Source organism: Rana temporaria, chromosome 10 (assembly GCF_905171775.1).
Source record: "Rana temporaria chromosome 10, aRanTem1.1, whole genome shotgun sequence".
Classification (NCBI taxonomy): domain Eukaryota; kingdom Metazoa; phylum Chordata; class Amphibia; order Anura; family Ranidae; genus Rana; species Rana temporaria.
Window position 1 is genome coordinate 42,954,772 of NC_053498.1, and position 23,434 is coordinate 42,978,205.

At 44.1% G+C, this 23,434-nt stretch overlaps 1 protein-coding gene across 1 annotated transcript in view; it reads left to right on the top strand.

Moving 5' to 3' along the window:
• The first annotated feature begins 532 nt into the window (after window positions 1-532).
• The window catches only part of LOC120916543 (dual specificity protein phosphatase 8-like), a 63,210-nt gene continuing 40,308 nt past the window's right edge, over window positions 533-23,434 (top strand). Inside the window, exons 1-3 of the mRNA XM_040327579.1 lie at window positions 533-553; window positions 1,011-1,233; window positions 16,007-16,136. Coding sequence (XP_040183513.1) covers window positions 1,021-1,233; window positions 16,007-16,136 — 343 coding nt within the window. The 5' untranslated portion in view covers window positions 533-553; window positions 1,011-1,020. The remainder of the gene's footprint in view (window positions 554-1,010; window positions 1,234-16,006; window positions 16,137-23,434) is intronic.

Genomic DNA, 23,434 nt, shown 5'->3' on the forward strand with positions numbered 1-23,434 from the left:
GCAGCTATGAAAATGAGAGCTTCTCTTGCTTCTGCTTTTATTTTTTTTAAACCTGACAAAATTATTATTTATTTATTTTTTTAATCCATAAATTTGGCTTTTTTGTGTACCATGTCTACTCTCATTGTGCTTAAACTTATTGTGTTTATTTTTTTGTTATGTATAATGCAGATAACTGAGTCCAGCAATTTCATTGTATTTAGAATTTTTTTTTCTGCTTGTAGATGGTTGACATTCATGTTTTTGAATATGTAGAGGTATATATGTAGCATTTTTGGAAAACTGTTTTACATTGAAACATTTTCTATTGCTGCTTTATAAACCTTATTTGACTTTATTATAATTCCTAAAGTGGTATTAAACCCCAGAACAAACACTTTCTATATTGCAGATTAACAATTTTTAGATGTGATGGCTTCATTTGTTTTCTTGTTTTGGCCTTTTATTTTTCAGATGCTGATCCTGCCAGTAGGTTGTTGTTTTTCCAAAGAACAAGCTCTCCTACAATTGTTTCAGTTGCAGGGTTGAGACAAACCATTAACCACGGTCAGAGGTGCTTACAACGATCAGCTTTTATTTATTCACGTTAAACCTTTATCCCATAAGGAATAAACTGTTTGCTGTAACTGCAGTGTGAGGTGGAGTTGTGCTACTATGTTATTGTAACTAAGCTGCTAGTACATCTAACACTCCCTCCCCCCCTAGTCTGACAATGCTGCTGTTCAAATGTGGTGGCCAGATCACATTGGTGAAAATGGAGGGGGAAAGCCTAAACAAATAAAACCAATGGAGCCACCACTTCTAAAACTTATAATATAATACATTTTTGGTTTTGGGTTTAAAACCGCTTTATTTTGAGATTTTGTTTTGATACACAACTTGAGCTGCAAAGTGTTCCTAAAAAAATATTTTAAGAGGTTGGCAAAGTAACCATGCTATATCCATGTGCATGAATTAATATATGTATAATTTCATCATTTTTTTATTTTATTTTTTAAATCTTTGAACAGACTGTTTAACATGGGGGGAGAGAAGAAGCCATCCCAGGCGATACAGGCCCAGAAACTGGCTGGATTCTTAAGAGAGGACAGTGAAGGGGTCCTAGTAATAGACTGCCGATCGTTTACAGAGTACAACAATCTCCATGTGGTGGGTTCTGTTAATCTCTGTGGATCCAAACTGGCGAAGAAACGTCTTCTTAAAGAGCTTCTTGTCCTACCTCATCACCCTAAGGTTGGTAGTATATTTAATAGTGCTTAGTAAAGCTGCAAGGCTTCTTGGGGGACATTGCCTTTTATTCTGAGTCAAGGCACTGTACTTTACTGGCAGCCTCCAGTGTCCTTAATCTTTCACGCAGTACTTGTGAGCTTTATGTAGCGATGCCTTTGTGTACCATGTCTACTTTCATGGTGCTTAAACTCATTTGTGTTTAGAATTATTTTTTCTGCTTGTAGATGGTTGACTTAAATCCATGTTTTTGAACATGTAGAGGTATATGTTTTAGCAGACACCTTAGGGAATAAAATGGTGGTCGTTGCAACTTTTTATGTTACATGCTATTTGTGCAGCAATTTTGAAACGTGTTATTTTTGGAGAAGAATCAATTTTTTTAATACAAAAAAACACGAACGTTCGTTTTTTTTTTGTTTTTTTTTGTGCCACCAGAGTAATTTGAAACACTCTTTGAGCTGGGTGCATTGGTATGCTTAACTGAAGCTTTAGAAATGTTCAGCATGATCAAATTAACCAGGCTCTGCTCTTGTTGGCTTTCCGTCAATAGATTTTCTTCATGACCCTGAGAGAGCATGGTCCCTAGGCAGGGCCGGACTTGCCATTGGGCTTGACTGGGCTCAAGCCCATGGGCCCCCCAGGGCCCCGGACGGCAACCCCCATTTTTTTTTTTTATTATTAAAGGGCCCAGGGGTCTCCAGGGCCCCCGGATGGCAACCCACCTTTTTTATTATATATATATATATATATATATATATAATAAAAAAGGTGGGTTGCCATCCGGGCCCTGGGGACCTCTGGGCCTTTTAATAAAAAAATAAACAAAAATAAAAAAAGGAGGGGTTGCCACATGGGGCCTTGGGGACCTCTGAGCCCTTTAATAAAAAAATATATATATAAAGAAAATGTAAATTTTCATATATATATATATATATATATATATATATATATATATATATATATATATATATATGAAAATTTACATTTTCTTTATATATATATTTTTTATTAAAGGGCTCAGAGGTCCCCAAGGCCCCATGTGGCAACCCCTCCTTTTTTTATTTTTGTTTATTTTTTTATTAAAAGGCTCAGAGGTCCCCAGGGCCCGGATGGCAACCCACCTTTTTTATGTATTTTTTATAAATGTTTATTAATTTTTTTTTATTAAAGGGCCCAGAGGTTTATTTTTTCTTTTTATTAAAGGGCCCAGAGGTCCCCAGGGCCCCGAATGGCTACCTCCCTTTGACCTTTTGCCACATTTCAGGCTTCAAACATAAAGATATAAAACTGTAATTTTTTTGGAACAATCAACAACAAGTGGGACACAATCATGAAGTGGAACGAAATTTATTGGATATTTCAAAAAATTTTAACAAATAAAAAACGGAAAAATTGGGCGTGAAAAATTATTCAGCCTCTTTACTTTCAGTGCAGCAAACTCTCTCCAGAAGCTCAGTGAGGATCTCTGAGGCCTCGTACACACGACCGGACATGTCCGCTGAAACAGGTCCGTGAACCAGTTTCAGCGGACAGATCCGATCGTGTGTACAGGCTAGCGGACAGATTTCCAGCGGACAAATGTTTCTTAGCATGCTAAGAAACATGTCCGCTGGAAAACTATCCGTCGGACATGTCCGCTGGTTAGTACGTCTAACCAGCGGACCAAAATCCCACGCATGCATCGAATTGATTCGACGCATGTGTGGAAGCATTGAACTTGCGCGATAGAAAACGTTGGTGTCGTCTACGTCACCGCGTTCTCTGTCCGCGGGGATTTCGGTTTGATGGTGTGTACAGCCATCAGACCGAAATCTCCGAGCGGACATGTCCGATGAAAACGGTCCGCGGACCGTTTTCATCGGACATGTCCGGTGGTGTGTACGAGGCCTAAATGATCCAATGTTGACCTAAATGACTAATGATGATAAATAGAATCCACCTGTGTGTAATCAAGTCTACGTATAAATGCACCTGCACTATGATAGTCTCAGAGGTCCGTTTAAAGCGCAGAGAGCATCATGAAGAACAAGGAACACACCAGGCAGGTCCGAGATACTGTTGTGGAGAAGTTCAAAGCCGGATTTGGATACAAAAAGATTTCCCAAGCTTTAAACATCCCAAGGAGCACTGTGCAAGCGATAATATTGAAATGGAAGGAGTATCAGACCACTGCAAATCTACGAAGACCTGGCCGTCCCTCTAAACTTTCAGCTCATACAAGGAGAAGACTGATCAGAGATGCAGCCAAGAGGCCCATGATCACTCTGGATGAACTGCAGAGATCTACAGCTGAGGTGGGAGACTCTGTCCATAGGACAACAATCAGTCCCTGTATACTGCACAAATCTGACCTTTATGGAAGAGTGGCAAGAAGAAAGCCATTTCTTAAAGATATCCATAAAAAGTGTTGTTTAAAGTTTGCCACAAGCCACAGAAAATTAGCCCTCACTGGCTCGAATTAATGAGTGAACATAGTATGGTGATGTCGGCTCTTAAAGAATTTTTACAGATAAATGAGGGAACTGCATCAGTGGGGGTGGTATGGGACTCCCTAAAAGCCTACCTCCAAGGCCTCCTGATCCAAAAGATAGCAGGGATTAAGAGGAAGAACAGGGAGGGAGAGAGTGAGACAAGGAATCAGTTGCTACAGGCAGAGAAGAGATACATTGAAACCCCAACCTCTTATAGTTTAAAAGAGTGGCTAGAAAAACAACAAATATACAAAATGACTATATTAAAAAGAACAGAGGGAAAACGAATATTCCAGAAACAGAATCAGTTTGGAGAGGGAGAGCGAGTGGGGCGTTTATTATCTCTGCTTATTGGAACTAATTCCCCCCCCCCCTCCACTGTTACAGCAGTCAAGTTATTAAACGGTGAAATCTCCTTCGATAAAACCGTGATATTAAATACCTTTAGAGAATTCTTTGTATCCCTTTATAGCTCTAAGAGAAGGGAGGGGACTGAAGGACTGGAAACATTTTTCCAGGGACTGCCCGTCCCGACCCTATCGGAGGAAGAAAACATTAACATGGAGGCGCCAATTACTCTAGGAGAATTAGAACATGCAGTGGCAGGGATGTCAACTCAAAAGTCACCAGGCCCAGACGGGATGCCCGTAGAGATCTATAAAAGATATGGGGATATCCTGCTACCAGAACTCCTAAATACACTAAATTGGGCATTGACTCAGGGAATACTTCCCACCTCTGACAGAGGCTACTATCATTGTCTTGCATAAGGAGGGGAAGGATCCAAGAGAGGCTTCATCTTATCGCCCTATCTCACTTCTATGCACTGACGCGAAGATCTTGGCCAAAGTGTTAGCAACACGTCTTAACCGGTATATCCAAGGGCTTATACATCCCGACCAATCCGGCTTTATCCCCAATAGGTCAACCAGTACCAACATCAGGAGAGTGTTCCTGAACATGCAAATTCCAACAGAGGGAGAGGGCTCTAGAGCCGTCTTAGCCCTGGATGCTGCCAAGGCTTTTGACAGTCTGGAATGGGACTACCTATGGAAGGTCCTAGAGAAATTCAGGTTTGGCCCCAGGTTCATGAGTTGGGTGAAGTTGTTATACAATCGGCCAAGAGCAAAAATTAAAATCAACAATGAATTTTCAGAAATTTTTCAACTAGAGAGAGGAACGCGACAGGGCTGTCCCCTTTCTCCCCTTCTGTTCGCTTTGGCGATGGAACCATTGGCTATTAAAATTAGGAAAAATAAAGATATACAGGGGTTCCACAGACAGACCATAGAGGATAAGATCGCACTGTTTGCGGACGATGTCCTCTTCTTTTTGGGAGACGTTGAAACCTCATTAAAAAATGTGATCAAAGTAGTGGGCGAGTTTGGGCTATTTTCCGGGTTGGTTATTAATTGGGAAAAGTCAGCACTACTGCCAATTGACCCCCTTGGTGCCCAGATACCTCAGGGAATCCCCCAGTTAAAAGTTGTAGTTATGATGAAATATCTCGGGATATGGATCACGAGGGACATTAATAGCTTTGTCCAAAATAACTTAATTCCTCTTTTGTCTAAATGGGAACATAAAAGAGACGTCTGGTGTAGACTACCATTATCCATAGCGGGACGATGCAATCTGATAAAGATGATATGGCTGCCTCAGTTACTCTATATCCTCCATAACTCCCCAGTCTGGATAGCTCAAAAATGGTTCAAAAAGATAGAATCCCTCTTCAGAGAGTTAATTTGGAAGAAGGGACAAGCTAGGATTTGTCTCCAGACCATGCAGTTACCTGCTAAAGAGGGGGGAATGGCAGTACCTCACCCGAAAACATATTTTCTAGCCTCACAGCTACAACAGCTTGCGAACTGCGGATTGGAGGGAGGGGGAATTCCGCTAGATTGATGCTAACTGGGGCACCACATAGGACAATAGTGGAGGCACTTGAGGCGGGTTCGTTCGTCCATAAATGTCCAACTATAAAACTTAGCCTTAAAGTGTGGCAAACAACAAAAGCATTGATGGGCTACAAGGGAATAACAATATTCGCCCCCCTCTGGTGCAATCAAAACTTAAGAGAATTAAGACATTGAGAGATGTAAAGAATGGGAGAGACAAGGGATAAGCCGTTTAAACCAACTGTACAATGGAGAACAGATGAAATCCTTCGCAGACTTTGCGACAGGAATTCAATATAACAAATAAAACATTTTACAGATATCTACAGATACGACATGCTATCCAAGCCCAGTTTGGGTTACAACCCATTGTATGGTCCTCGGCCCCCACCCTCCTGAAAATAACCTCTTCAAAAACAACTAAAGGCCTGATATCTGAGTTGTACTCTAGAATAGGAGCTAAAACCATAAGTAGGGCAGGCCTTACTAAGAGCAGGACAGGATGGGAGAAAGACTTAGGTCAAATGACCACGGAACAGTGGAGTGCGATCTTGAAGAGGGGGGGTATTGGTCTCGATCTCCCCATCTCAGAAAGTATCACACTTGTTCCTTTTGCATAGAGTATACTATACCCCCAGAAGAATGTTTAATCTCGGGTGGAGAAGTACTGACGAATGCCCAAGGTGCAGAGCGACAGGCAATCTTATCCACATGATGTGGAAATGTCCTAAGCTATTTAGATACTGGGAGGAGGTGGTGGACACAATAAATAAAACTTTTAAAACTAAGCTAGAAGCTGAGTCTAAGATATGCTTATTAGGCAGCATAGAGGAAAATAGAGTGCCAGCCAGTTCCCTTGAAGTGGTACTGAGATGCCTCTTCCAGGCGAGGAAGTTAATTGCGTTGAGGTGGCAGGCCCAGATGCCACCCACTGTCAAATCTTGGGTTGAAACTATTAACACAATGATTTGGAGTGAAAGAGTGACACTTACTCGACAGGGTAATTATAGTAAGTTTGAGGATGTGGAAACCCTGGTTAGACGAAACAGGATGTTCTATATAAAAATCGCCATTCAAATTCAATAAATATCTTAACCCACTATCGGGTATTCCTTTATGGGGAAGACGTACTTAACGAAGTAGATTAACTTCAAAAACCGGCTCACGGTGTGATGGGAGGGTGGGAGGGCGGGTGAGGGTTTGCGGGGTGGGAGGTGAGCTATGACAGTTCAGAAACAAGTGGTCTTTCATTTATTCACAATATTATAAAGAGCGAGGGTAGGAAAAGATAAGGGGGAAAATGGGGAAAAACGTTTGGTTGTGTATTGTTATAATACGTACGAGGATGTAACACTTTTTGTATCTTTTTATATGCAAACAACAATAAAAAAACATTGAAACTAAAAAAAAAAAGTTTGCCACAAGCCACCTGGGAGACACACCAAACATGGAAGAAGGTGCTCTGGTCAGATGAAACCAAAATCGAACTTTTTGGCAACAATGCAAAACGTTATGTTTGGCGTAAAAGCAACACAGCTCATCACCATGAACACACCATCCCCACTGTGAAACATGGTGGTGGCAGCATCATGGTTTGGGCCTGCTTTTCTTCAGCAGGGACAGGGAAGATGGTTAAAATTGATGGGAAGATGGATGGAGCCAAATACAGGACCATTCTGGAAGAAAACCTGATGGAGTCTGCAAAAGACCTGAGACTGGGACAGAGATTTGTGTTTAGTGTTCGGGTTTGACTTCAAGAAAAAGTGGCAACCCTACTTCCAACAAGACAATGATCCAAAACATAAAGCAAAATCTACAATGGAATGGTTCACAAATAAACATATCCAGGTGTTAGAATGGCCAAGTCAAAGTCCAGACCTGAATCCAATCGAGAATCTGTGGAAAGAACTGAAAACTGCTGTTCACAAACACTCTCCATCCAACCTCACTGAGCTCGAGCTGTTTTGCAAGGAGGAATGGGCAAAAATTTCAGTCTCTCGATGTGCAAAACTGATAGAGACTTACCCCAAGTGACCTACAGCTGTAATCGCAGCAAAAGGTGGCGCTACAAAGTATTAACTTAAGGGGGCTGAATAATTTTACACGCCCAATTTTTCAGTTTTTTATTTGTTAAAGTTTTGAAATATCCAATAAATTTTCAGTCCTTTTTTTTTCTTTTATAGCGCAAAAAATAAACTGTGATTAAATACCACCAAAAGAAAACTATTTTAGGGCTGTGGAAATTAACTATTAATTCATCGATTAATCTTTTTGATCGATCAAAATTATTTTGATTGGTACTCACCTCTCCGCCGGCTTCCGGGTCTTCAGGGAGTTCCGTCGGAGATCCGGTGACATCACGGACACGGCGGGGCTTACCGTATCCATCTGAAGGGCTCCTTTGCTCTGCCTTCATATCTGCATGCCGGCGGGACCTTACTATCTGCCACATGCAAGGGCTGTTGCACTTTCCTCTATCAACCTGGGATTCTACAAACATCTACTGGGAGTTGTGATCCCTTCATGGGACATCTACATGCCATCGGACTGATGTTAACTTCTCCTCATCTGGATTAAGCAGTGGCATCGTTGTACACATTTTTATACCAGTATCATACTTGGCTACATGTTTTTATGACTGCTTTTGTTACCGTTTGGTATTACTCGCACCATTTTAACAGTTTATGTAGCTACATCGATTTTATCTCCAGTGCAATATTTGGTACCTACTTGAAGACTATACAAGTTTTATTGCTATTCCCATCCAGTGCTGCCTTTGTGAGTTTTTTGCATCCTGCTATCCATTTTTCCAGTGGTTGGTAGTTGCACTGGTAATCAGCCTGCAAGGAGATCAGCTAAAAGTAGTTGGATCTGTATGTGCGTTATAATTAAAATTAGTCGATTAAAAAATAATTGATTAATCGAACACAAACATTTTGATCAGTAACAGCCCTACGTCTATTTGTGTGAAAAGGACAAAAATTTCATATGAGTACAGTATTGTATGACTGAGTAATTGTCATTCAAAATGTGAGCGCTGAAAATTTTGTCTGGTTATCAAGAGGGTTTAAGTGCCCAGTTGTCAAGTTGGTTAAGGACCAAACTGAGCAGCCTCCCGAAAGGCGACCTGTCCAGCAAATCGGACATACCATGGAAGATATGCCCAGAGACATGAAGTCTGCTGATGGAAGGAGGACAACTCCTTTGGATGTCCCTCAGAATGGCCTTAACAGAATGGGCAGAAAATATGGAAGGTCTATTCGGATCCTGAAGGGATAAATAATGCTGAACGTCTTAATCGTGCCATGTGACAACTTCAGTTGCGAGTGGCAAAAAGCCACAAAAGCCAGCAGATATCGAATATCCTGACCATTGAAACACTGATACTGGAAAACCTGAAAGGTCTTCCAGGCCGAGATCGTGGCCGTGTAAGCCTTCCTGGTGTTAGTTGATAACTATTTATTGATCAAATCTGTTGCATCAAGCCAATGGCCATCGTCCGAAAACGGACCAATAATGAACCCTTTGTCCAGCTCAGTCCATCGCCTCCAAATCTGCAGCTGAAGACCGGATATTGGGACTCTCAAAAGTGCCTGAAAGTAACGTAATGAACCCTGTATGGAAGCCCCTCATGAAACCTTCCACCAGAAAAGGACATAAACTGGGAGAAGGGTGAGAGGGCAAGCAGGCCTGTAAAAGACTCATTAATGTGGCTCAGTCAACTGCTCTTGCCCTGCCGTAGCGAGCAGGATGACTTTGGGTGGTCCCTAAAACAGCCAGAGCATATATGCAGCAGGATGCACTGACTGTAGTTAAACACCGTAGTTGAAATTGTTGCAAATCTGAGATTTCCCCCGGATACTGGATAGGCCGACCTAACTTGTCAACAGTAGCGGCCAGAGCTGGCAGAGAACTGGGGAAAGCCCTGGAAGTGCCCAGGAGAACAGGAAGCTCGGTATTGGGGCACCAGTATGCAGTGTGCGATGACTGGCATGTTTCACAAACGGTGATCTCAGCCCAGCAAAATGCCAGGCAAAAAAGTTCCGTGTCCACCGTGCACCAAACAGTTACCACCTGATCTTGGGCAAACATGGCAGCGGCTTTGGCGGAGAATGACCGATCATAGTCATAGAATGCCGTGCCTCTGAACTTATGACCCAACCCTACCACCTCATACAGGTAATGGTCCAGCTCTTCCCTCCTATGGGGACTCACTGAGCATACAATATCTCTGAACATGCTGAATGCCAAAACAAATTCAGGGATAGAGAGCTTGCGGTTCAGCCTTTTGTCTCTAGTCTTGCTGATCACTGACACATCACCACAAGCATAGCAGAAAGCAACAAGGATGCTAAATTGACATCCTTGCCTTCCAAAATATCCTTCCTAATATTCCCTGGGATAAAATGGGCCGGGGTGACAGAGGGGACACTAGAGCGAATACCTGCAGCCAACGGCATGGGCCTTGAAACCATGGGGACCTTAGACCCTGCCGCAACCCCAGAAATTGGGATCCACCGAGGCCGGATTTGGACTGGTCTACAAAACCTCCACTCCTGAAATGAGCTCGCCAGAGGAGCTTGGGGTAGAGTGGATCTGTGTAAGGAATGTGGCATTCGTATGCAGGGTGACCTGCTCCGCATGGGACCCTGAAGAGGTAGGAAACAGTATAAAGTTCTGCCTTGCGGGCTGACGCAGGGTATGAGATACCCCTAAGACGCAATTCTGCCATCAGTCTTGGGACAGTTCAGGACCTCAGAAGGTGTGCCACCCTGTAACCAAACACCTAGTAGGAGAAGGGGGATGGAGGCAAAGTAATCGATATCCACTGCTTGAGACATGCCCTAAATCAAAGCAATTTGTAAGCACAACATCATGAACCAACCCACCCCCAAAACAACCCCCCACCTTCATTGGCCTCCCAAGCCTTGAAATAAAACCTAAGCATGCCCAAGAAAGCATACAGCCCTCCTGACTAAACTTGACAGGTCCAACATGACTAAAGCGTAAAGAGTCATGACGAATGAAAATGGCCTAATGCAAGTAGGATCGAGAAAATTGTCACTGCCCAAGCCAATTAAAAACGATCATCTCAACCTGCTTAGGCCTAAAATGACATGGGTAAATGCCGCAGTGGCGAACGAGACCTAAAATGCAAAGACAATGAGCGATGAAGAGAACTACTCACAAGTAAAACCTGATTTACTTTTGACTGTGAAACCCTTTACCCTAACCATACAAGGCTTGCATCTGGCGCCCAATGCCCACCATGAAATAAAATGTATGAACGGGACTGAAAACGTGTCAAACGCTTGAACAAAAACGAAAATCTAAAGCAAAGCAGATAATGCACCGTAACCCCACCTACAAGACCTGAAAACGTGTCTGGCATCTGAACGAGTGTTACAACATGACGCATGATAGTGACTGAAATGGCTGAGGAGACTTGCCACTGCACAAGTCAATTGGAAACAAAACATCTCAAACCGTTGACACCCACAAACGTGGTGGGTGATCCCTCAGTGGTGTGACTTCCTTTTTAAATTTCCCATGAGGCCTAAGAGGATGACACCTGTATGTGCAACACCTCAGCCAACCTACCACCCAGCCTAAAAAAAACAAAAAAAAACTCCCCTCGTGCATCCGTGGCAAGGGAAATCTGTGCAACCCCAGGAGTGGAACTTGCACCCCGGCCATGGATGACCAGACACATGACACTTATTGAACACACTGAAACAAACACAGATTAGCAGACGTAAGCACCCTGACCAACGTCCTAAAAAAAAAAGAAATATATGACAGACGTATGCATCAAAAACCTGCAGTGATATGACATGCTTCAATAAATACGTGTAAGTACCGTGACTGCGCACTTGAGCCCGACCAACCCCCCTCCTTCAGTGCCCGCTAACATGCGACAGTTGTGCCTGCAGGGAAAGTGCCATGCGTAACAAAATCGCTTTCTGGCAGATGGTCCTACAGGTGCGGACACCAGCCCCCACCCCCTACCTGTGGTCATGTGTGGAACAAGCCCCACCCCCTGATGAGAACCATGCACAAACTCCCCCTCCAGAATGAAATGTAAGAGGCCCCACCATACCGGATGCCCCCCTCCTCTTAGCAGTCAGCTTATGCCCTCCAGAATGATACCTGTCCTTGCTGCACGAACAGAGAGCCACCGAGCGGAGCCAAGAGCTGCAGAGTCCTCGTGGAGCCGAAACCGGAAGTGACGTCTGTAAAGTCGACCGCAAATGACACCACCCAACACAATCAGGCCAACAAGAGCAAGGAGGAGAGTGGGTGGGATTAAACACTGGCGTAGCGGGGGGGGGCAGGGGGGGCCGTCGCACCAGGTGAAAAATCGGGGGGGGGGGGGAATCCCGGCGTCCATGTCACTTTTTTTAAAATCAATAAAAAAGTAATATACTGTGTCACTGTAAGCACGGCCACCATTTTGCGGCAGCTGGCGCCCTGTGATTGGGCGTATGTGGTCATGTACTGGCGGGGCTGGCCAATCTGCCCAATCCGGGCACTTCTGTATCCGGATTCCGCCGCCATCTTCTCCTCCCCCCTTCCTGGCAGCGCCGGATGTGCAGTGGACTTCGTCTGGGAGGAGAGTCTTGCAGGTGAGCCTGACAAGTGACAATACATACATATATGGGAGTAGTAGGACTCGGCACCGCACCACCACCACACCAGCACCTAGTTGGGGGAGAGGAGGAGACTCAGACTCACGCCACCGCCATGCTGCTACGTGTATGTTAATGCATTGCCCGACCAGACTCGCTCTCCAGCAAGACAAGTACACACGCAGCATTCCTGCCCTGAACGCCTAAGCACAGACTCATTACAGTAACAATGGGTCAGTGTTATGGGTCAGTGTATGTGTATGGGTCAGTGTATGTGTATAGGTCAGTGTATGGGTCGGTGTAGGTGTATGGGTCGGTGTATAGGTCAGGGTCGGTGTCAGGGGTCAGTGCCATTACCAGTTGAACTTTCACATATACACGATCAGCGGCTCTATAGCCTGCCAATTGTGTATATGTGCTGGCTGCGTGCCCCCCTACCCCCTCCAGTACTGCCGCCGCCCCCCCTCCTGACCCCTCACCTTCAATCCCGGGATCCGCTGCCCCATCTGCGGCCCGGGACCGGCTCAGGAGGGTGTCAGGAGGTAAGATGGGAGGGAGACCAGCATCTTCCTCCTTGCTGATCTCCCTCCAGGCTGTGAATGCAGAAGTGATGTGTATTACATCTGCATTCACCTGTCAGTCATCTGGCTGCTATAGCCAGAGAGAAGAAGCAGATCTGTGCTTCATCAGCTTCTTTTGTGGTCCCCAGGTGACATTAGGGGTCCTAGAGACCCCTAATGTCTCCCTTAAGAGGACCTGTCAGTGTACCTGTGCTATTATATAGGGGGATTTTATCCCCCTATGTAATGGCAATGACATCAAGTGTAAAAAAACATAAAAAGAGTGAAAAAAAAGTGAATTTAAAAAAAGCTCCAAAATGTTTAAGTCCCCCACGTTTACGCACATATAAACGTGGATGTTTATATAAAAAAAATTCCACCCCGGGCGCCCATAACTCTGGTTATGCCACTGGGTTTAAATACCACTCAACTCCTCCTACAAATTCAGGCTGGCCTGCGGTCAGCCTTCCCATTAAGCCTTGCAGTGAAAAGAGAAAACAAAGGGGGTAATCCACAAAGACCAGGCGTAACTTAATTTTTTCCATTTAAGTTACACTGCCTTCAAATTTCTACCTAAGTGCCCGATCCACAAAGCACTTACCTAGAAATTTTTGGCTGTGTAACTCAAATTCCGCCGGCGCAAGGCATTCCTATTTTCATGGGGGCGTTTCCCATTTAAATTAGGCGCGCTTCCGCGCCGGCCGTACTGCGCATGCTTGTGATGTCATTTTCCCGACGTGCATAGCGCGAAATTACGTTACGCCGAGCTTTGTGGATTGCGACGGGTCAATAAAGTTGCGTCAGGAAAAAAAAAAGATACAAAACAAAAAAAATCGCGTCGCTGGACAGAAGGGTCTGTTTTTACAAGGTGTAAACAGTTTACACTTTGTAAAAGCAGCCCTAATTTTGCATTTGCAAACTAAAACTTACGGAGAAAAAACGAAGCTGAAAAGCTTCGTTGATCTCCGTAAGTGCTAATTTGCATACCCGAGGCGGCATTTCGACACAAAGTGCCCCCAGCGGCGGATGCGGTACTGCATCCTAAGATCCGGCAGTGTAAGTCCCTTACACATGCCGGATCTTCTGCCTAACTATGGAAAACTGATTCTGTGGATCAGTTCCATAGTTAGAAACAGGGATAAGATGGCGTAACAGCAGTTACGCCGGCGTATCCCTTTTGAGGATCTGGCCCAAAGTCCACAATTTGCTTGGTGTTCGTTTTTTTTTTTTTTTTCTGCAAGGTGTAGGTGACATTCTCGGGTTTGCAACAAGATCTCAGGGAATGCAGAGTATCTAAAACATCATACATAGACAATGTAATGGAAGTGTGTTCTTGCTGTATTTGAGATGTTCTGCATTCTAAGGGATCTTGCCAGAAGAATCATGATTTCACAATGTGTAGCACAGATGCTGAGGATAAGTGTGTATGCATTAACATTTTCATTAACCTTTTTTTATTACTTTAAAGTTACTATTTGTGAAGGAGGAAGATGCCGTGGTTCATTTACTGTACACTTTTATGCAAGGTCTGCTTTTACTTGATCTTCCACAGCAGAATACATCTTCCTGTGTATACTACAAGTCACTAGAGTTTTATCTTTCACAGGGCTATGGAATCTCCTTGTGACAGTATGGATTGTGCTAGTGTTATACCATGTGTTTCTGTTGGCTCCTGGCAGGGATGGACTGGCCATTGGGACTACAGGGAGTTTCCCGGTGGGCTGATGGCTCAGTGGGCCGGCTTCAGTGACAGCGGACCGCCGCCCCCCTCTGCTCCTCTGTCTCTCCCTTCCTGCAGCGCTCGCCTCCTCTCCCTCCCCGCATCGCTCACTTGGGGGGGAACAGGGAAGCAAGAGGAGGACCAGAGGAGCAGGGGGGGCAATAGAGGAGCATGGGGGAGGGGACTGACAGCTGACTCAACAGCTATGGTCTGGGAGTTTCTCACTTCTGCCTAATCTTGTCCCATAAGGGGGGGGCACCGAACTGATTCTTTGCCCCGGGTGAAATAATGTCTAGCTTCCCCACTGATACTGCCTATAAGAGTACCAGTACCAGCCGTTCTACTCTATTAAAGTAGAATGACTAGTGGCTAGTGAAGGGGGAGAGGGGGCTTGGGTGGCCAGGGGGGTGCGGGAGTTGTCCGGCCGCCATGGGAGAGACCTGTCAAAGTGGGCCAGTCTGGATGAAGTCCAGGGCCAAATTTTTGTCCCAGTCCAGCCCTGGCTCCTGGTGCTAGAGAGTGCAGCACGGGCCAGGGGAGCAAAGCAAGGCCATACTCAAATTCCAGCCAAATACATTCTGAATCTGCCAAAGTGTAGGTTTTGGGTGGCCCTGTCGGCACCATCCGGCTGTACAAAACTTGATTTATAAAATAGAAGAAGCTGGGTCTAAAATTGTCAGTTGAACAGTGACTGCATCATTTACAGTCACTCTTGAGGTATTCAAGCAGCCTTGGGTGCTGGCAGGGCGGATTCCTCCATACATGCTGTTAAGCACAGTGGAGGAATCGCGGCTAGTTTTATTTAGGGGTGGGGGGATTAAAGCCTACCTATTTGTTTGCCCTGATGTTTGCTGGAGAGCTGAAAGCAAAGTCCCAGTAAATTAAAGTATGTTTGTACAAATTTGTAAAAGTAATCAGCTCAAAGGATTATTTCATGATCTTAGATTTTTTAATTCCCACTTTTTAATTTTTGTTATGTTTTTAAATGCAACAATACATTTTCATTGGGTTAAACCGACCTGAAGTGAGTTGATGACAGGACGCTTCTATAAACCTTCTATAGATCCTGTATCGAATATTGTATGCAAACTTTGTAGAGTCAGGAGGACTCTACAAAGTTTACATACAATATTCGATATAGGAGGGCAAATCCAACCCAAATAAATGTATTGACTCTAAAGTAAATAAAGATAATATCCTGGTGAACAGTGTATGCATATGTGGCTTTATGTTCTGTCAGCTATTTTATAGCACTTGTTTTGTTACAGTGGGGTTGAATTACTAAAACTGGAGAGATCAAAATATGATGCAGCTCTGCATAGAAACCAATAAGCTTCCATGTTTTATTTGTCAAAGCTTAACTAAAAAAGCTGAAGTTAGAAGCTGATTGGTTACCATGCACAACTGCACCTGATTTTTCACTCTCTTGTTTTAGTAAATCCACCCCATTGTCTGCATATTTTTTTATTTCAACTTTCTTTTTGGTTCATCTAAACAGATTGACCCTTCTTTTGAGAAGCAAGTTGTGGTATATGATCAAGGCAGTCAAGAGCTATCTGCTGGCCATTTTGTCTCATTGGTTGTAGGGAAACTGGAGAAAAAATACAGCTCGGTTTCTCTTCTAGAAGGTAAGCAGTTCCTGAAGAAGTCACTTTTTTTTGTGAGAGTGCATAATAGGCAACATTTGCAGGCTTTATTTAGGTATCTGTCTGATCTGCTTCCAAAGCTCTTAAAGGAACACTAAAGGTTTGTTTTTTATTAGATCAATCGATTGCTGTAAGCTAGAGCATTTAAATATCACTTACTGGGTTTTTCCTTTTGAGCTCAAAAATACAGTAATCCAGGTTTGAAAATGCCATTTCCTGTCTCTCCTTCTTGCTTTCCACCAGCATCTGAGCCGTTTTGCATGGTGGAAAGCAGAATGTGCTCACCCCCTCCCTATGACTACAGCCCTGCGTGAAGATGCTCTCTTATCCCTCACAGGCATGGAGGCGAAGCCTAATGGGAACTGTAGTTCCCATTAGGCCGTGATGTAACAAGAATGAATGTGCACCGCAAACCAGGAAGTCAGTGAGAATAATGATTCAGGAGTGCTGGAGATGAATAAAACATCTCGATTTCAACAGGTATCAAACTAGTTATAATGCAAAACATTATTTTTTACTTTATCAGCTACTGTCAGACTTTAATTTAAGAGGAAAATATTTTTGTCTTTACAACCCCTTTAAGTCTGCACTACTGTGGTGTTAACACCACCAGACCAGAGTTTTGTAACATTGAGGCAGTGGGAGAGTGTGTAAACATAGGACATTATCAGTGATCTGACAGTGGAGCACAGACGGCGCACACAGTCTTCCTATGGTGCAGAGGCATTATGGGGGTGCGGGCCGCACCGGGTGACACTGGGGCCGCCGCCTGCCGATACACACTGTATTATATAATTATTTTGCAAGCCGTTCGGGAGAGCGAGGCTGCCTATGACACTCCCCCGTCAGGTTAGGCTGTCACTCAGCCCCACTGGGATCGCCAATATCAGTCCAGAGGCTGGGGGTGTGGCTGCCTCCTACCACAGACTCCTTCACTATGGCTGATCCTGCAGCTGAAGGAGATAAATGCGAGGACTCGGCAGCCAGGTTGATTCTGTAGGTTACTGCACAGCACAGTATCACAGCACAGTCTTGACCTGCCCCTATACCACCCTAGCCTGCCCTATACCACCCTATACACCGATTTACAGGGGCCGTTTGGGGGTGCACCCCATGACCATGTGCTGCCTGCAGGGCGCTGGGCAGAATGGGGGGGTGACACTGCCAACCCTAGTGACGCCACTGCTATGGTGTCTCATAGTCACCAAATCTGTTATTTTTGCTTAGTATGGGCAAAGCACTTTAGAGTGTCATTCACTTTGACATGTTTGTGTATATAGATGGGTTCAGTGAGCCACCAGCTCTTGAGATCTGACACTGTTGGTGAGATCTCTGCACTGATGTTCTCAGCCTTTCCCAGTTCCTACAGCTGCAAGAAGGGTGGTCATTTTCTATTTTTTGTGGAATTACACATTGTACAACAAAGAGAATGCAAAGTCAACAACAAAAATATACAGAAGCAATAAAATTCTAGTGGTTGGGGGCGCATGCGCGGCGCGATGCAAGCAGGACGCGGCTGAGCTGAGCTCCGTCAGACCGGCTCTTCTAGGCTAGAATCCCGGGGCCATCCGATCAGAACAAGCACCCAAAAATAGTTCCAGCACCCCCGCGGAACACCCCGGTGCATGCCAGCCAAAAAAAAGGGCGAAACGGCCGCTCCACCAACTCGCTCACGAATTACCTCCTGGGCCTGGAGCGCTCCATAAGCCCCAAGAAGAAGATGTCTCAAGATGGCGCCAACGTACACGCGGCCTTCGGCGGCTCCAAGCAGCCTGCAGCTCTGCTTCCAGGCAACAGTGAGTACTCACCTCATCTCACTAAATCAGATTTAGATGCCAGCTTGGCTGCTATCTATGAAAAGCTGGTGGGCAAGCTGGAGTCAGAGCTTCATAGATCCACAAGTGTACTCTCACAAGAGATTGCCAGTATAGGAGGCCGCACAGATGTGCTAGAAACTAAGCATGAAGAGTTATCCCTGGCTCATAAGGATCTCAGAAAAGATTATGAAAATCTAGCTGACAGTTTTTCCTTTATGCAAGCCCACATAGAGGATTTGGACAACAGAAACAGGAGAAATAATGTCAGGGTGCGTGGCATACCAGAATCCATCACAGATATTAAGCAAGCCATTACTACGTTGTTCCACAACCTAGTTCCTGACAAACCTCTGTCTGCCTTTACATGCGACAGGCTCCATAGAGCCCTGAGGCCTAAACCTGCCCCAGACAAACCTCCGCGTGATGTTATGTGCATGAGAGACTTTATTGTCAAAGAACAAATAATGAGAGCCTCCAGAAACGCACATAACATAGATCTTGATGGAGTTGGATTACAAATATACCCTGATATTTCCCCTGCTACACTGGACAGAAGGCGTAGAATGAAGGAGGTCACTAGCGTACTACAGGCTGCTAGAATAAAATATCGATGGGGTTTTCCATTTAAGCTCTCCATTTTACACAACGGTAACACGCATGTGGTTTACAACGTCATTGAAGGTAAAGAGCTTCTAGCTAAACTCGGTCTACTGGAACATTCTCCACCCAGACGATTCCCTCCCACACCAAGATCCTCCTCCGGATGGTACACTCCCTCATCCAGGCGTTCACAAAGAAACCATGACGGATGGAATCGGCTCTTCGACCCAATACATCCTGTGGCCGGAATCCCCCCTCTGGGATGATTCATCAATGCTTGGAGACCTCTACATGATCAAATAAGAAATCTTGAAGCAGATCTTCAAAATAGAATTACCTTTTTTTTTATTATTGTTTTTCTCCACTGCCACCCTCCTTATTGGGGACTATGACTCTTTTTTTTTTTTTATCTCCCCCCTCCCCCCTCCCCTATTTTCTTTTATAGGTATTTCCAATCCTGTTGGGGTACTCCGCTCTACGGTGATCGCCTCTTGGACTGCAACGTGAGCTTTTTGATACTGAACATTTATTAGGTTGACTCACCCCTTAATATCCTGGTTTGTTTATAATGTATCAGAACTAAAAAGGATAGTCTCCCCCCCCCCCCCCCCCCCCCTAACGGTAATTCTGTTTCCTTTTTTCCAGGTTGGAACATAGATGTTCCCAGTTATAAATCCATGCATATATACTAGACCACCCAAATATTTCATAGTTTATATGGCGCAACTGTATCACCATGCACTTAAAAATTTCTTTAGTTAATTTTGTTATATAGCCTAGAGCACGTGCTGGCGCTGGTTTGCCCCACTTCTACCCTTGAGTGCTCCCTCTCATCCTGATTTGGAGATGCAGCAGGGATCCCCACTGGTAGAGTTAGGACAGTATTGTCCTCATGTTCAACTTCTATGGCTGTGGGGCCTTTTTTCCCCACAGTCCCCTTTTTCTTTTTCAGTTTTTTGTTGATATTTTTTTTATTCATAATGGAAGACTCATTATATCGAATATGTTTGGTTTGTTGTTGACAGATATGACATGTTTACATGCTTGCAAAGTGAAATTCCTTATTCCACACTGTAGACCACCGAATACGAATCCCCTTCCCCCCTCCGCAGACGAGGCTTGCAGTCCACACATTTTAATAACAAAATCTAAATACTCACTGACCCCACCAGGCAACCTACTTCTCACCTTACCCACCTCTCACGGCTACTCGACTATACATCATAATGGGACTTAAAATCTTTTCACACAATGTGCAGGGATTCAACTCCGCAAATAAACGCAAAAAAGCCTTCAAACATTATAAAAGATTAGGTGCAGACATCATCTTATTGCAAGAGACGCACTTCTCTTCCACCAACCATCCCAAATACTTTGATAGATCCTTTAACCAGGTTCACTATACCACCTTTGCCAATAAGTCCAGAGGGGTTGCCATCATGGTTCGGAATACAATTGTACTAGAAATTTCCAATGTCTACAAAGATGCGGACAGCCGCTTTATTATTTTAAAGGGTAACATGAACAGACGCTCTCTCACAATAGCCTCAGTATATGCCCCCAATGACTCACAAGCATTATTCTTTAACAAATTTTTTGATGTCCTTGACCAATACATCTCCCCACATATGATTATCGGTGGCGATTTCAATCTTGCTGCCCATCCGGCATTAGACAGAAGTAGAGTTGTTCCCTCCTCCAAAGCCTTCACCAAATCCATCAATCGCTCACTTAGTAAATTTCAATTAATAGATGCATGGAGAGCTCACAACACCGGCATCAAGGAATATACTCATTATTCCCACCCACATGACTGTTATGCAAGGCTGGACTACATATTTTGTACTCCCATCTTGCTGGCTAACTCCCCCTCTGCCACTATACATCCTTGCCCATGGTCGGACCACAACATGGTGGTCTTCGAAACAACTCATATAGGTCTTCCTCCAACTATATTCAGTTAGCAATGAATCATTTATTCTCCATCAGACCAACCCACATTTTCAAAAAATCTACACACACAGAGGAGTACTTTACAGACAATAAGCCAGAGGACTCACCCCCCGCGGTTATTTGGGCCGCACATAAGGCTGTCTTGAGAGGTCATTTTATTGGCAACGCTGCGGCTAAGAAAAAGGCCAAATTGGCGGACATCAAATGTCTCACTAAAGAACTCCACGACCTCTATAACAAACTCAGTCATTCCTCTACCCCAGAGCTAACCAACCTAATTCAAACAAAACGTCTAGCCCTAGACACATTGTTGTCAGAGGACACAGAAAAATCAATGAGATTTTCTAAATCCAAATTTTTGCTACACGGAAACTCAGCCTCCACAATGTTCGCCAGAAAGCTGAATTCAGAATCTAAACCCCCTCATCTTTATAAATTAAGAAACTCAAATGGCCATCTAGTTTCTCATCCCCAGGAAGTTATGAAAATCTTCACATCCTTCTACAAAGACCTCCTATCTGGCCCTCAATCATACCCCTCCCCTGATTCACTGAAATGGCTAGAAAAAATCCATCTCCCTACCCTCACAGTAGAACAAATGGCTATCTTAAATGAACCATGCTCTGACCTAGAACTTATAGATCTCATAAAATCTCTAAAAACTTCAACTGCGCCAGGCCCCGATGGTTTCTCAACCACATATTATTATAAAAAATTTGCCACCCTCCTTGTCCCAAACCTTACTAGACTGTTTAATCATGTTCTGACGGGAGGACAATTCCCAGATGAAATGCTATTAGCCAATCTATCACTAATCCCCAAGCCCCAAAAGGACCATACCTTACCACAAAATTTCCGTCCTATATCCGTTCTGAATAATGACCTCAAACTATTCGGAAAACTTCTAGCCAATAGATTAGCCTCGGTCATCACCTCCCTCATCAAAGCTGACCAATCTGGTTTCATACCAAGCAGACAATTAACGGACAACATAAGGCTTGCAACTAACATAATACAAGATGCTAACCTCTTCTCTCTCCCGGTTGAGCCTAGATATACATAAGGCCTTTGATAGTGTCAGTTGGTCTTATTTAAATCTTCTCCTTCCCAAATTTGGGATTTCTGATAAATTCATTCACGGATTTAATGCCTTATATCATGCCCCTCAGACTAGAATTAGAATTCCAGGACACAACTCAGACTTTTTCCCCCTTAGCAGAGGCACTAGACAGGGGTGTCCCCTCTCCCCACTTTTATTCGCCCTAGCAATTGAACCTCTTGCCCAAGCAATTAGACAAAACGATTTAATTAAAGGATATCGAAAGGACCCCGATCAATTTAAAATAAATTTATATGCTGACGATGCACTGCTCTTCATAACAGATCCCTTGATATCACTACCCAACCTTCTGTCGGAATTAGATTCCTTCCACAAACTCTCAGGTTTGTCTATCAACATTAAGAAGTGCTCAGCCTTACCAATCAATTACCCCCCAGACACTCTATCCTTTCTACAAAAAAAAAATAATTTTACATGGTCTTCCACTTCGCTCAAATATTTGGGTGTCAATGTTACCCCCTCCTACAAATTATTATATAACGCAAACTACCTCCCCCTCTTCTCCCATATAAAAACACTGCTTAAAAACTGGTCCTCCTTCCACATCTCTTTTCTGGGGAGGATTTGTGCTGTCAAGATGACAATTTTACCAAAACTCCTTTTTTACTTCAGAGCTCTCCCCATTAACGTACCGAAAACCCGCATAGTTGCTTTACAGAGAGAACTAAATAAATTAATCTGGATGAATAAAAAACCAAGAAGTAGTTACAATCTTATGCACGAAGCACAAATCAATGGTGGCCTGGGCCTCCCACACCTCTGGTATTTTTTATCAGCTAGACTCACACAAATAGCTCAATGGCATTCCCCAGATAGATCCATCCCATGGCTGAGATTCGAATCTTCAGCCCTATCCCCTTCTTTAAAAAGTTTATTATGGTCCAACTCCAGAAAATATTTCAACGCCTCAAAGAAGAATGTAATTGTTGCCCACTCTTTGCAGTTGTGGAATAGGATTAAAGAACCTCTCAACCTCTCTTCATTGATCCCCCCTCTGTCTTCGTATATAGGGGACCATAGATTCCCACCTGCATATCCTGACGGCTCGGGGTTCCATGAATGGACACACAGAAATCTGACAGATCTTAACTCCATACTCTTGGATAAAAGATTCTCCTCTTTTCCCTCATTACAATCAAGATTTAATCTTCCCAGTACTGAGATATCTAACTACAATCTAATCAAAAATTTCTATGCTAAACACTATTCCCTCTGTTACATCCCCCCGTACCATCTTTGAGGACATTTGCCTTACTTCACCCAGAGATCGAGGCCTGATCTCTCGTATATACAAATTCCTAAACAATCTTCATCAGCCTGATAAAACCGCCCCCATGCTTAGCTGGGAAAGAGATCTAGACTGCACTCTACCCATAGAAAAATGGCATAAAATGATTGACAATCTACGTAAAAGCAATCTGGCCACTAACTTCAGAGAAACCCCGCTGAAGCTCTTTACCAGATGGTATTTGACGCCTACAAAAATCCACACTTTTTATCCCTCCTCCTCACCATTGTGCTTCAGGGGCTGCCCTGTTGAGGGCTCCTATATCCACATTTTCTGGAGCTGTGACCTTCTGGAACCCATATGGCGGGCAGCTGTAAACAGGCTGGAGGCCTCTTCGGGTTGCAAAATCATTCTCTCACCCTTGACTTGCTTACTGTTTGCTGATGCTCATAATATCCCCATACCATGTAATAGATTGCTCCATTCTCTTATCGGTTCAACCCAGTGGATGATTGCTTGCAATTGGAAATCAAATAACCTACCATGGCCGCAGGTCTTGTCC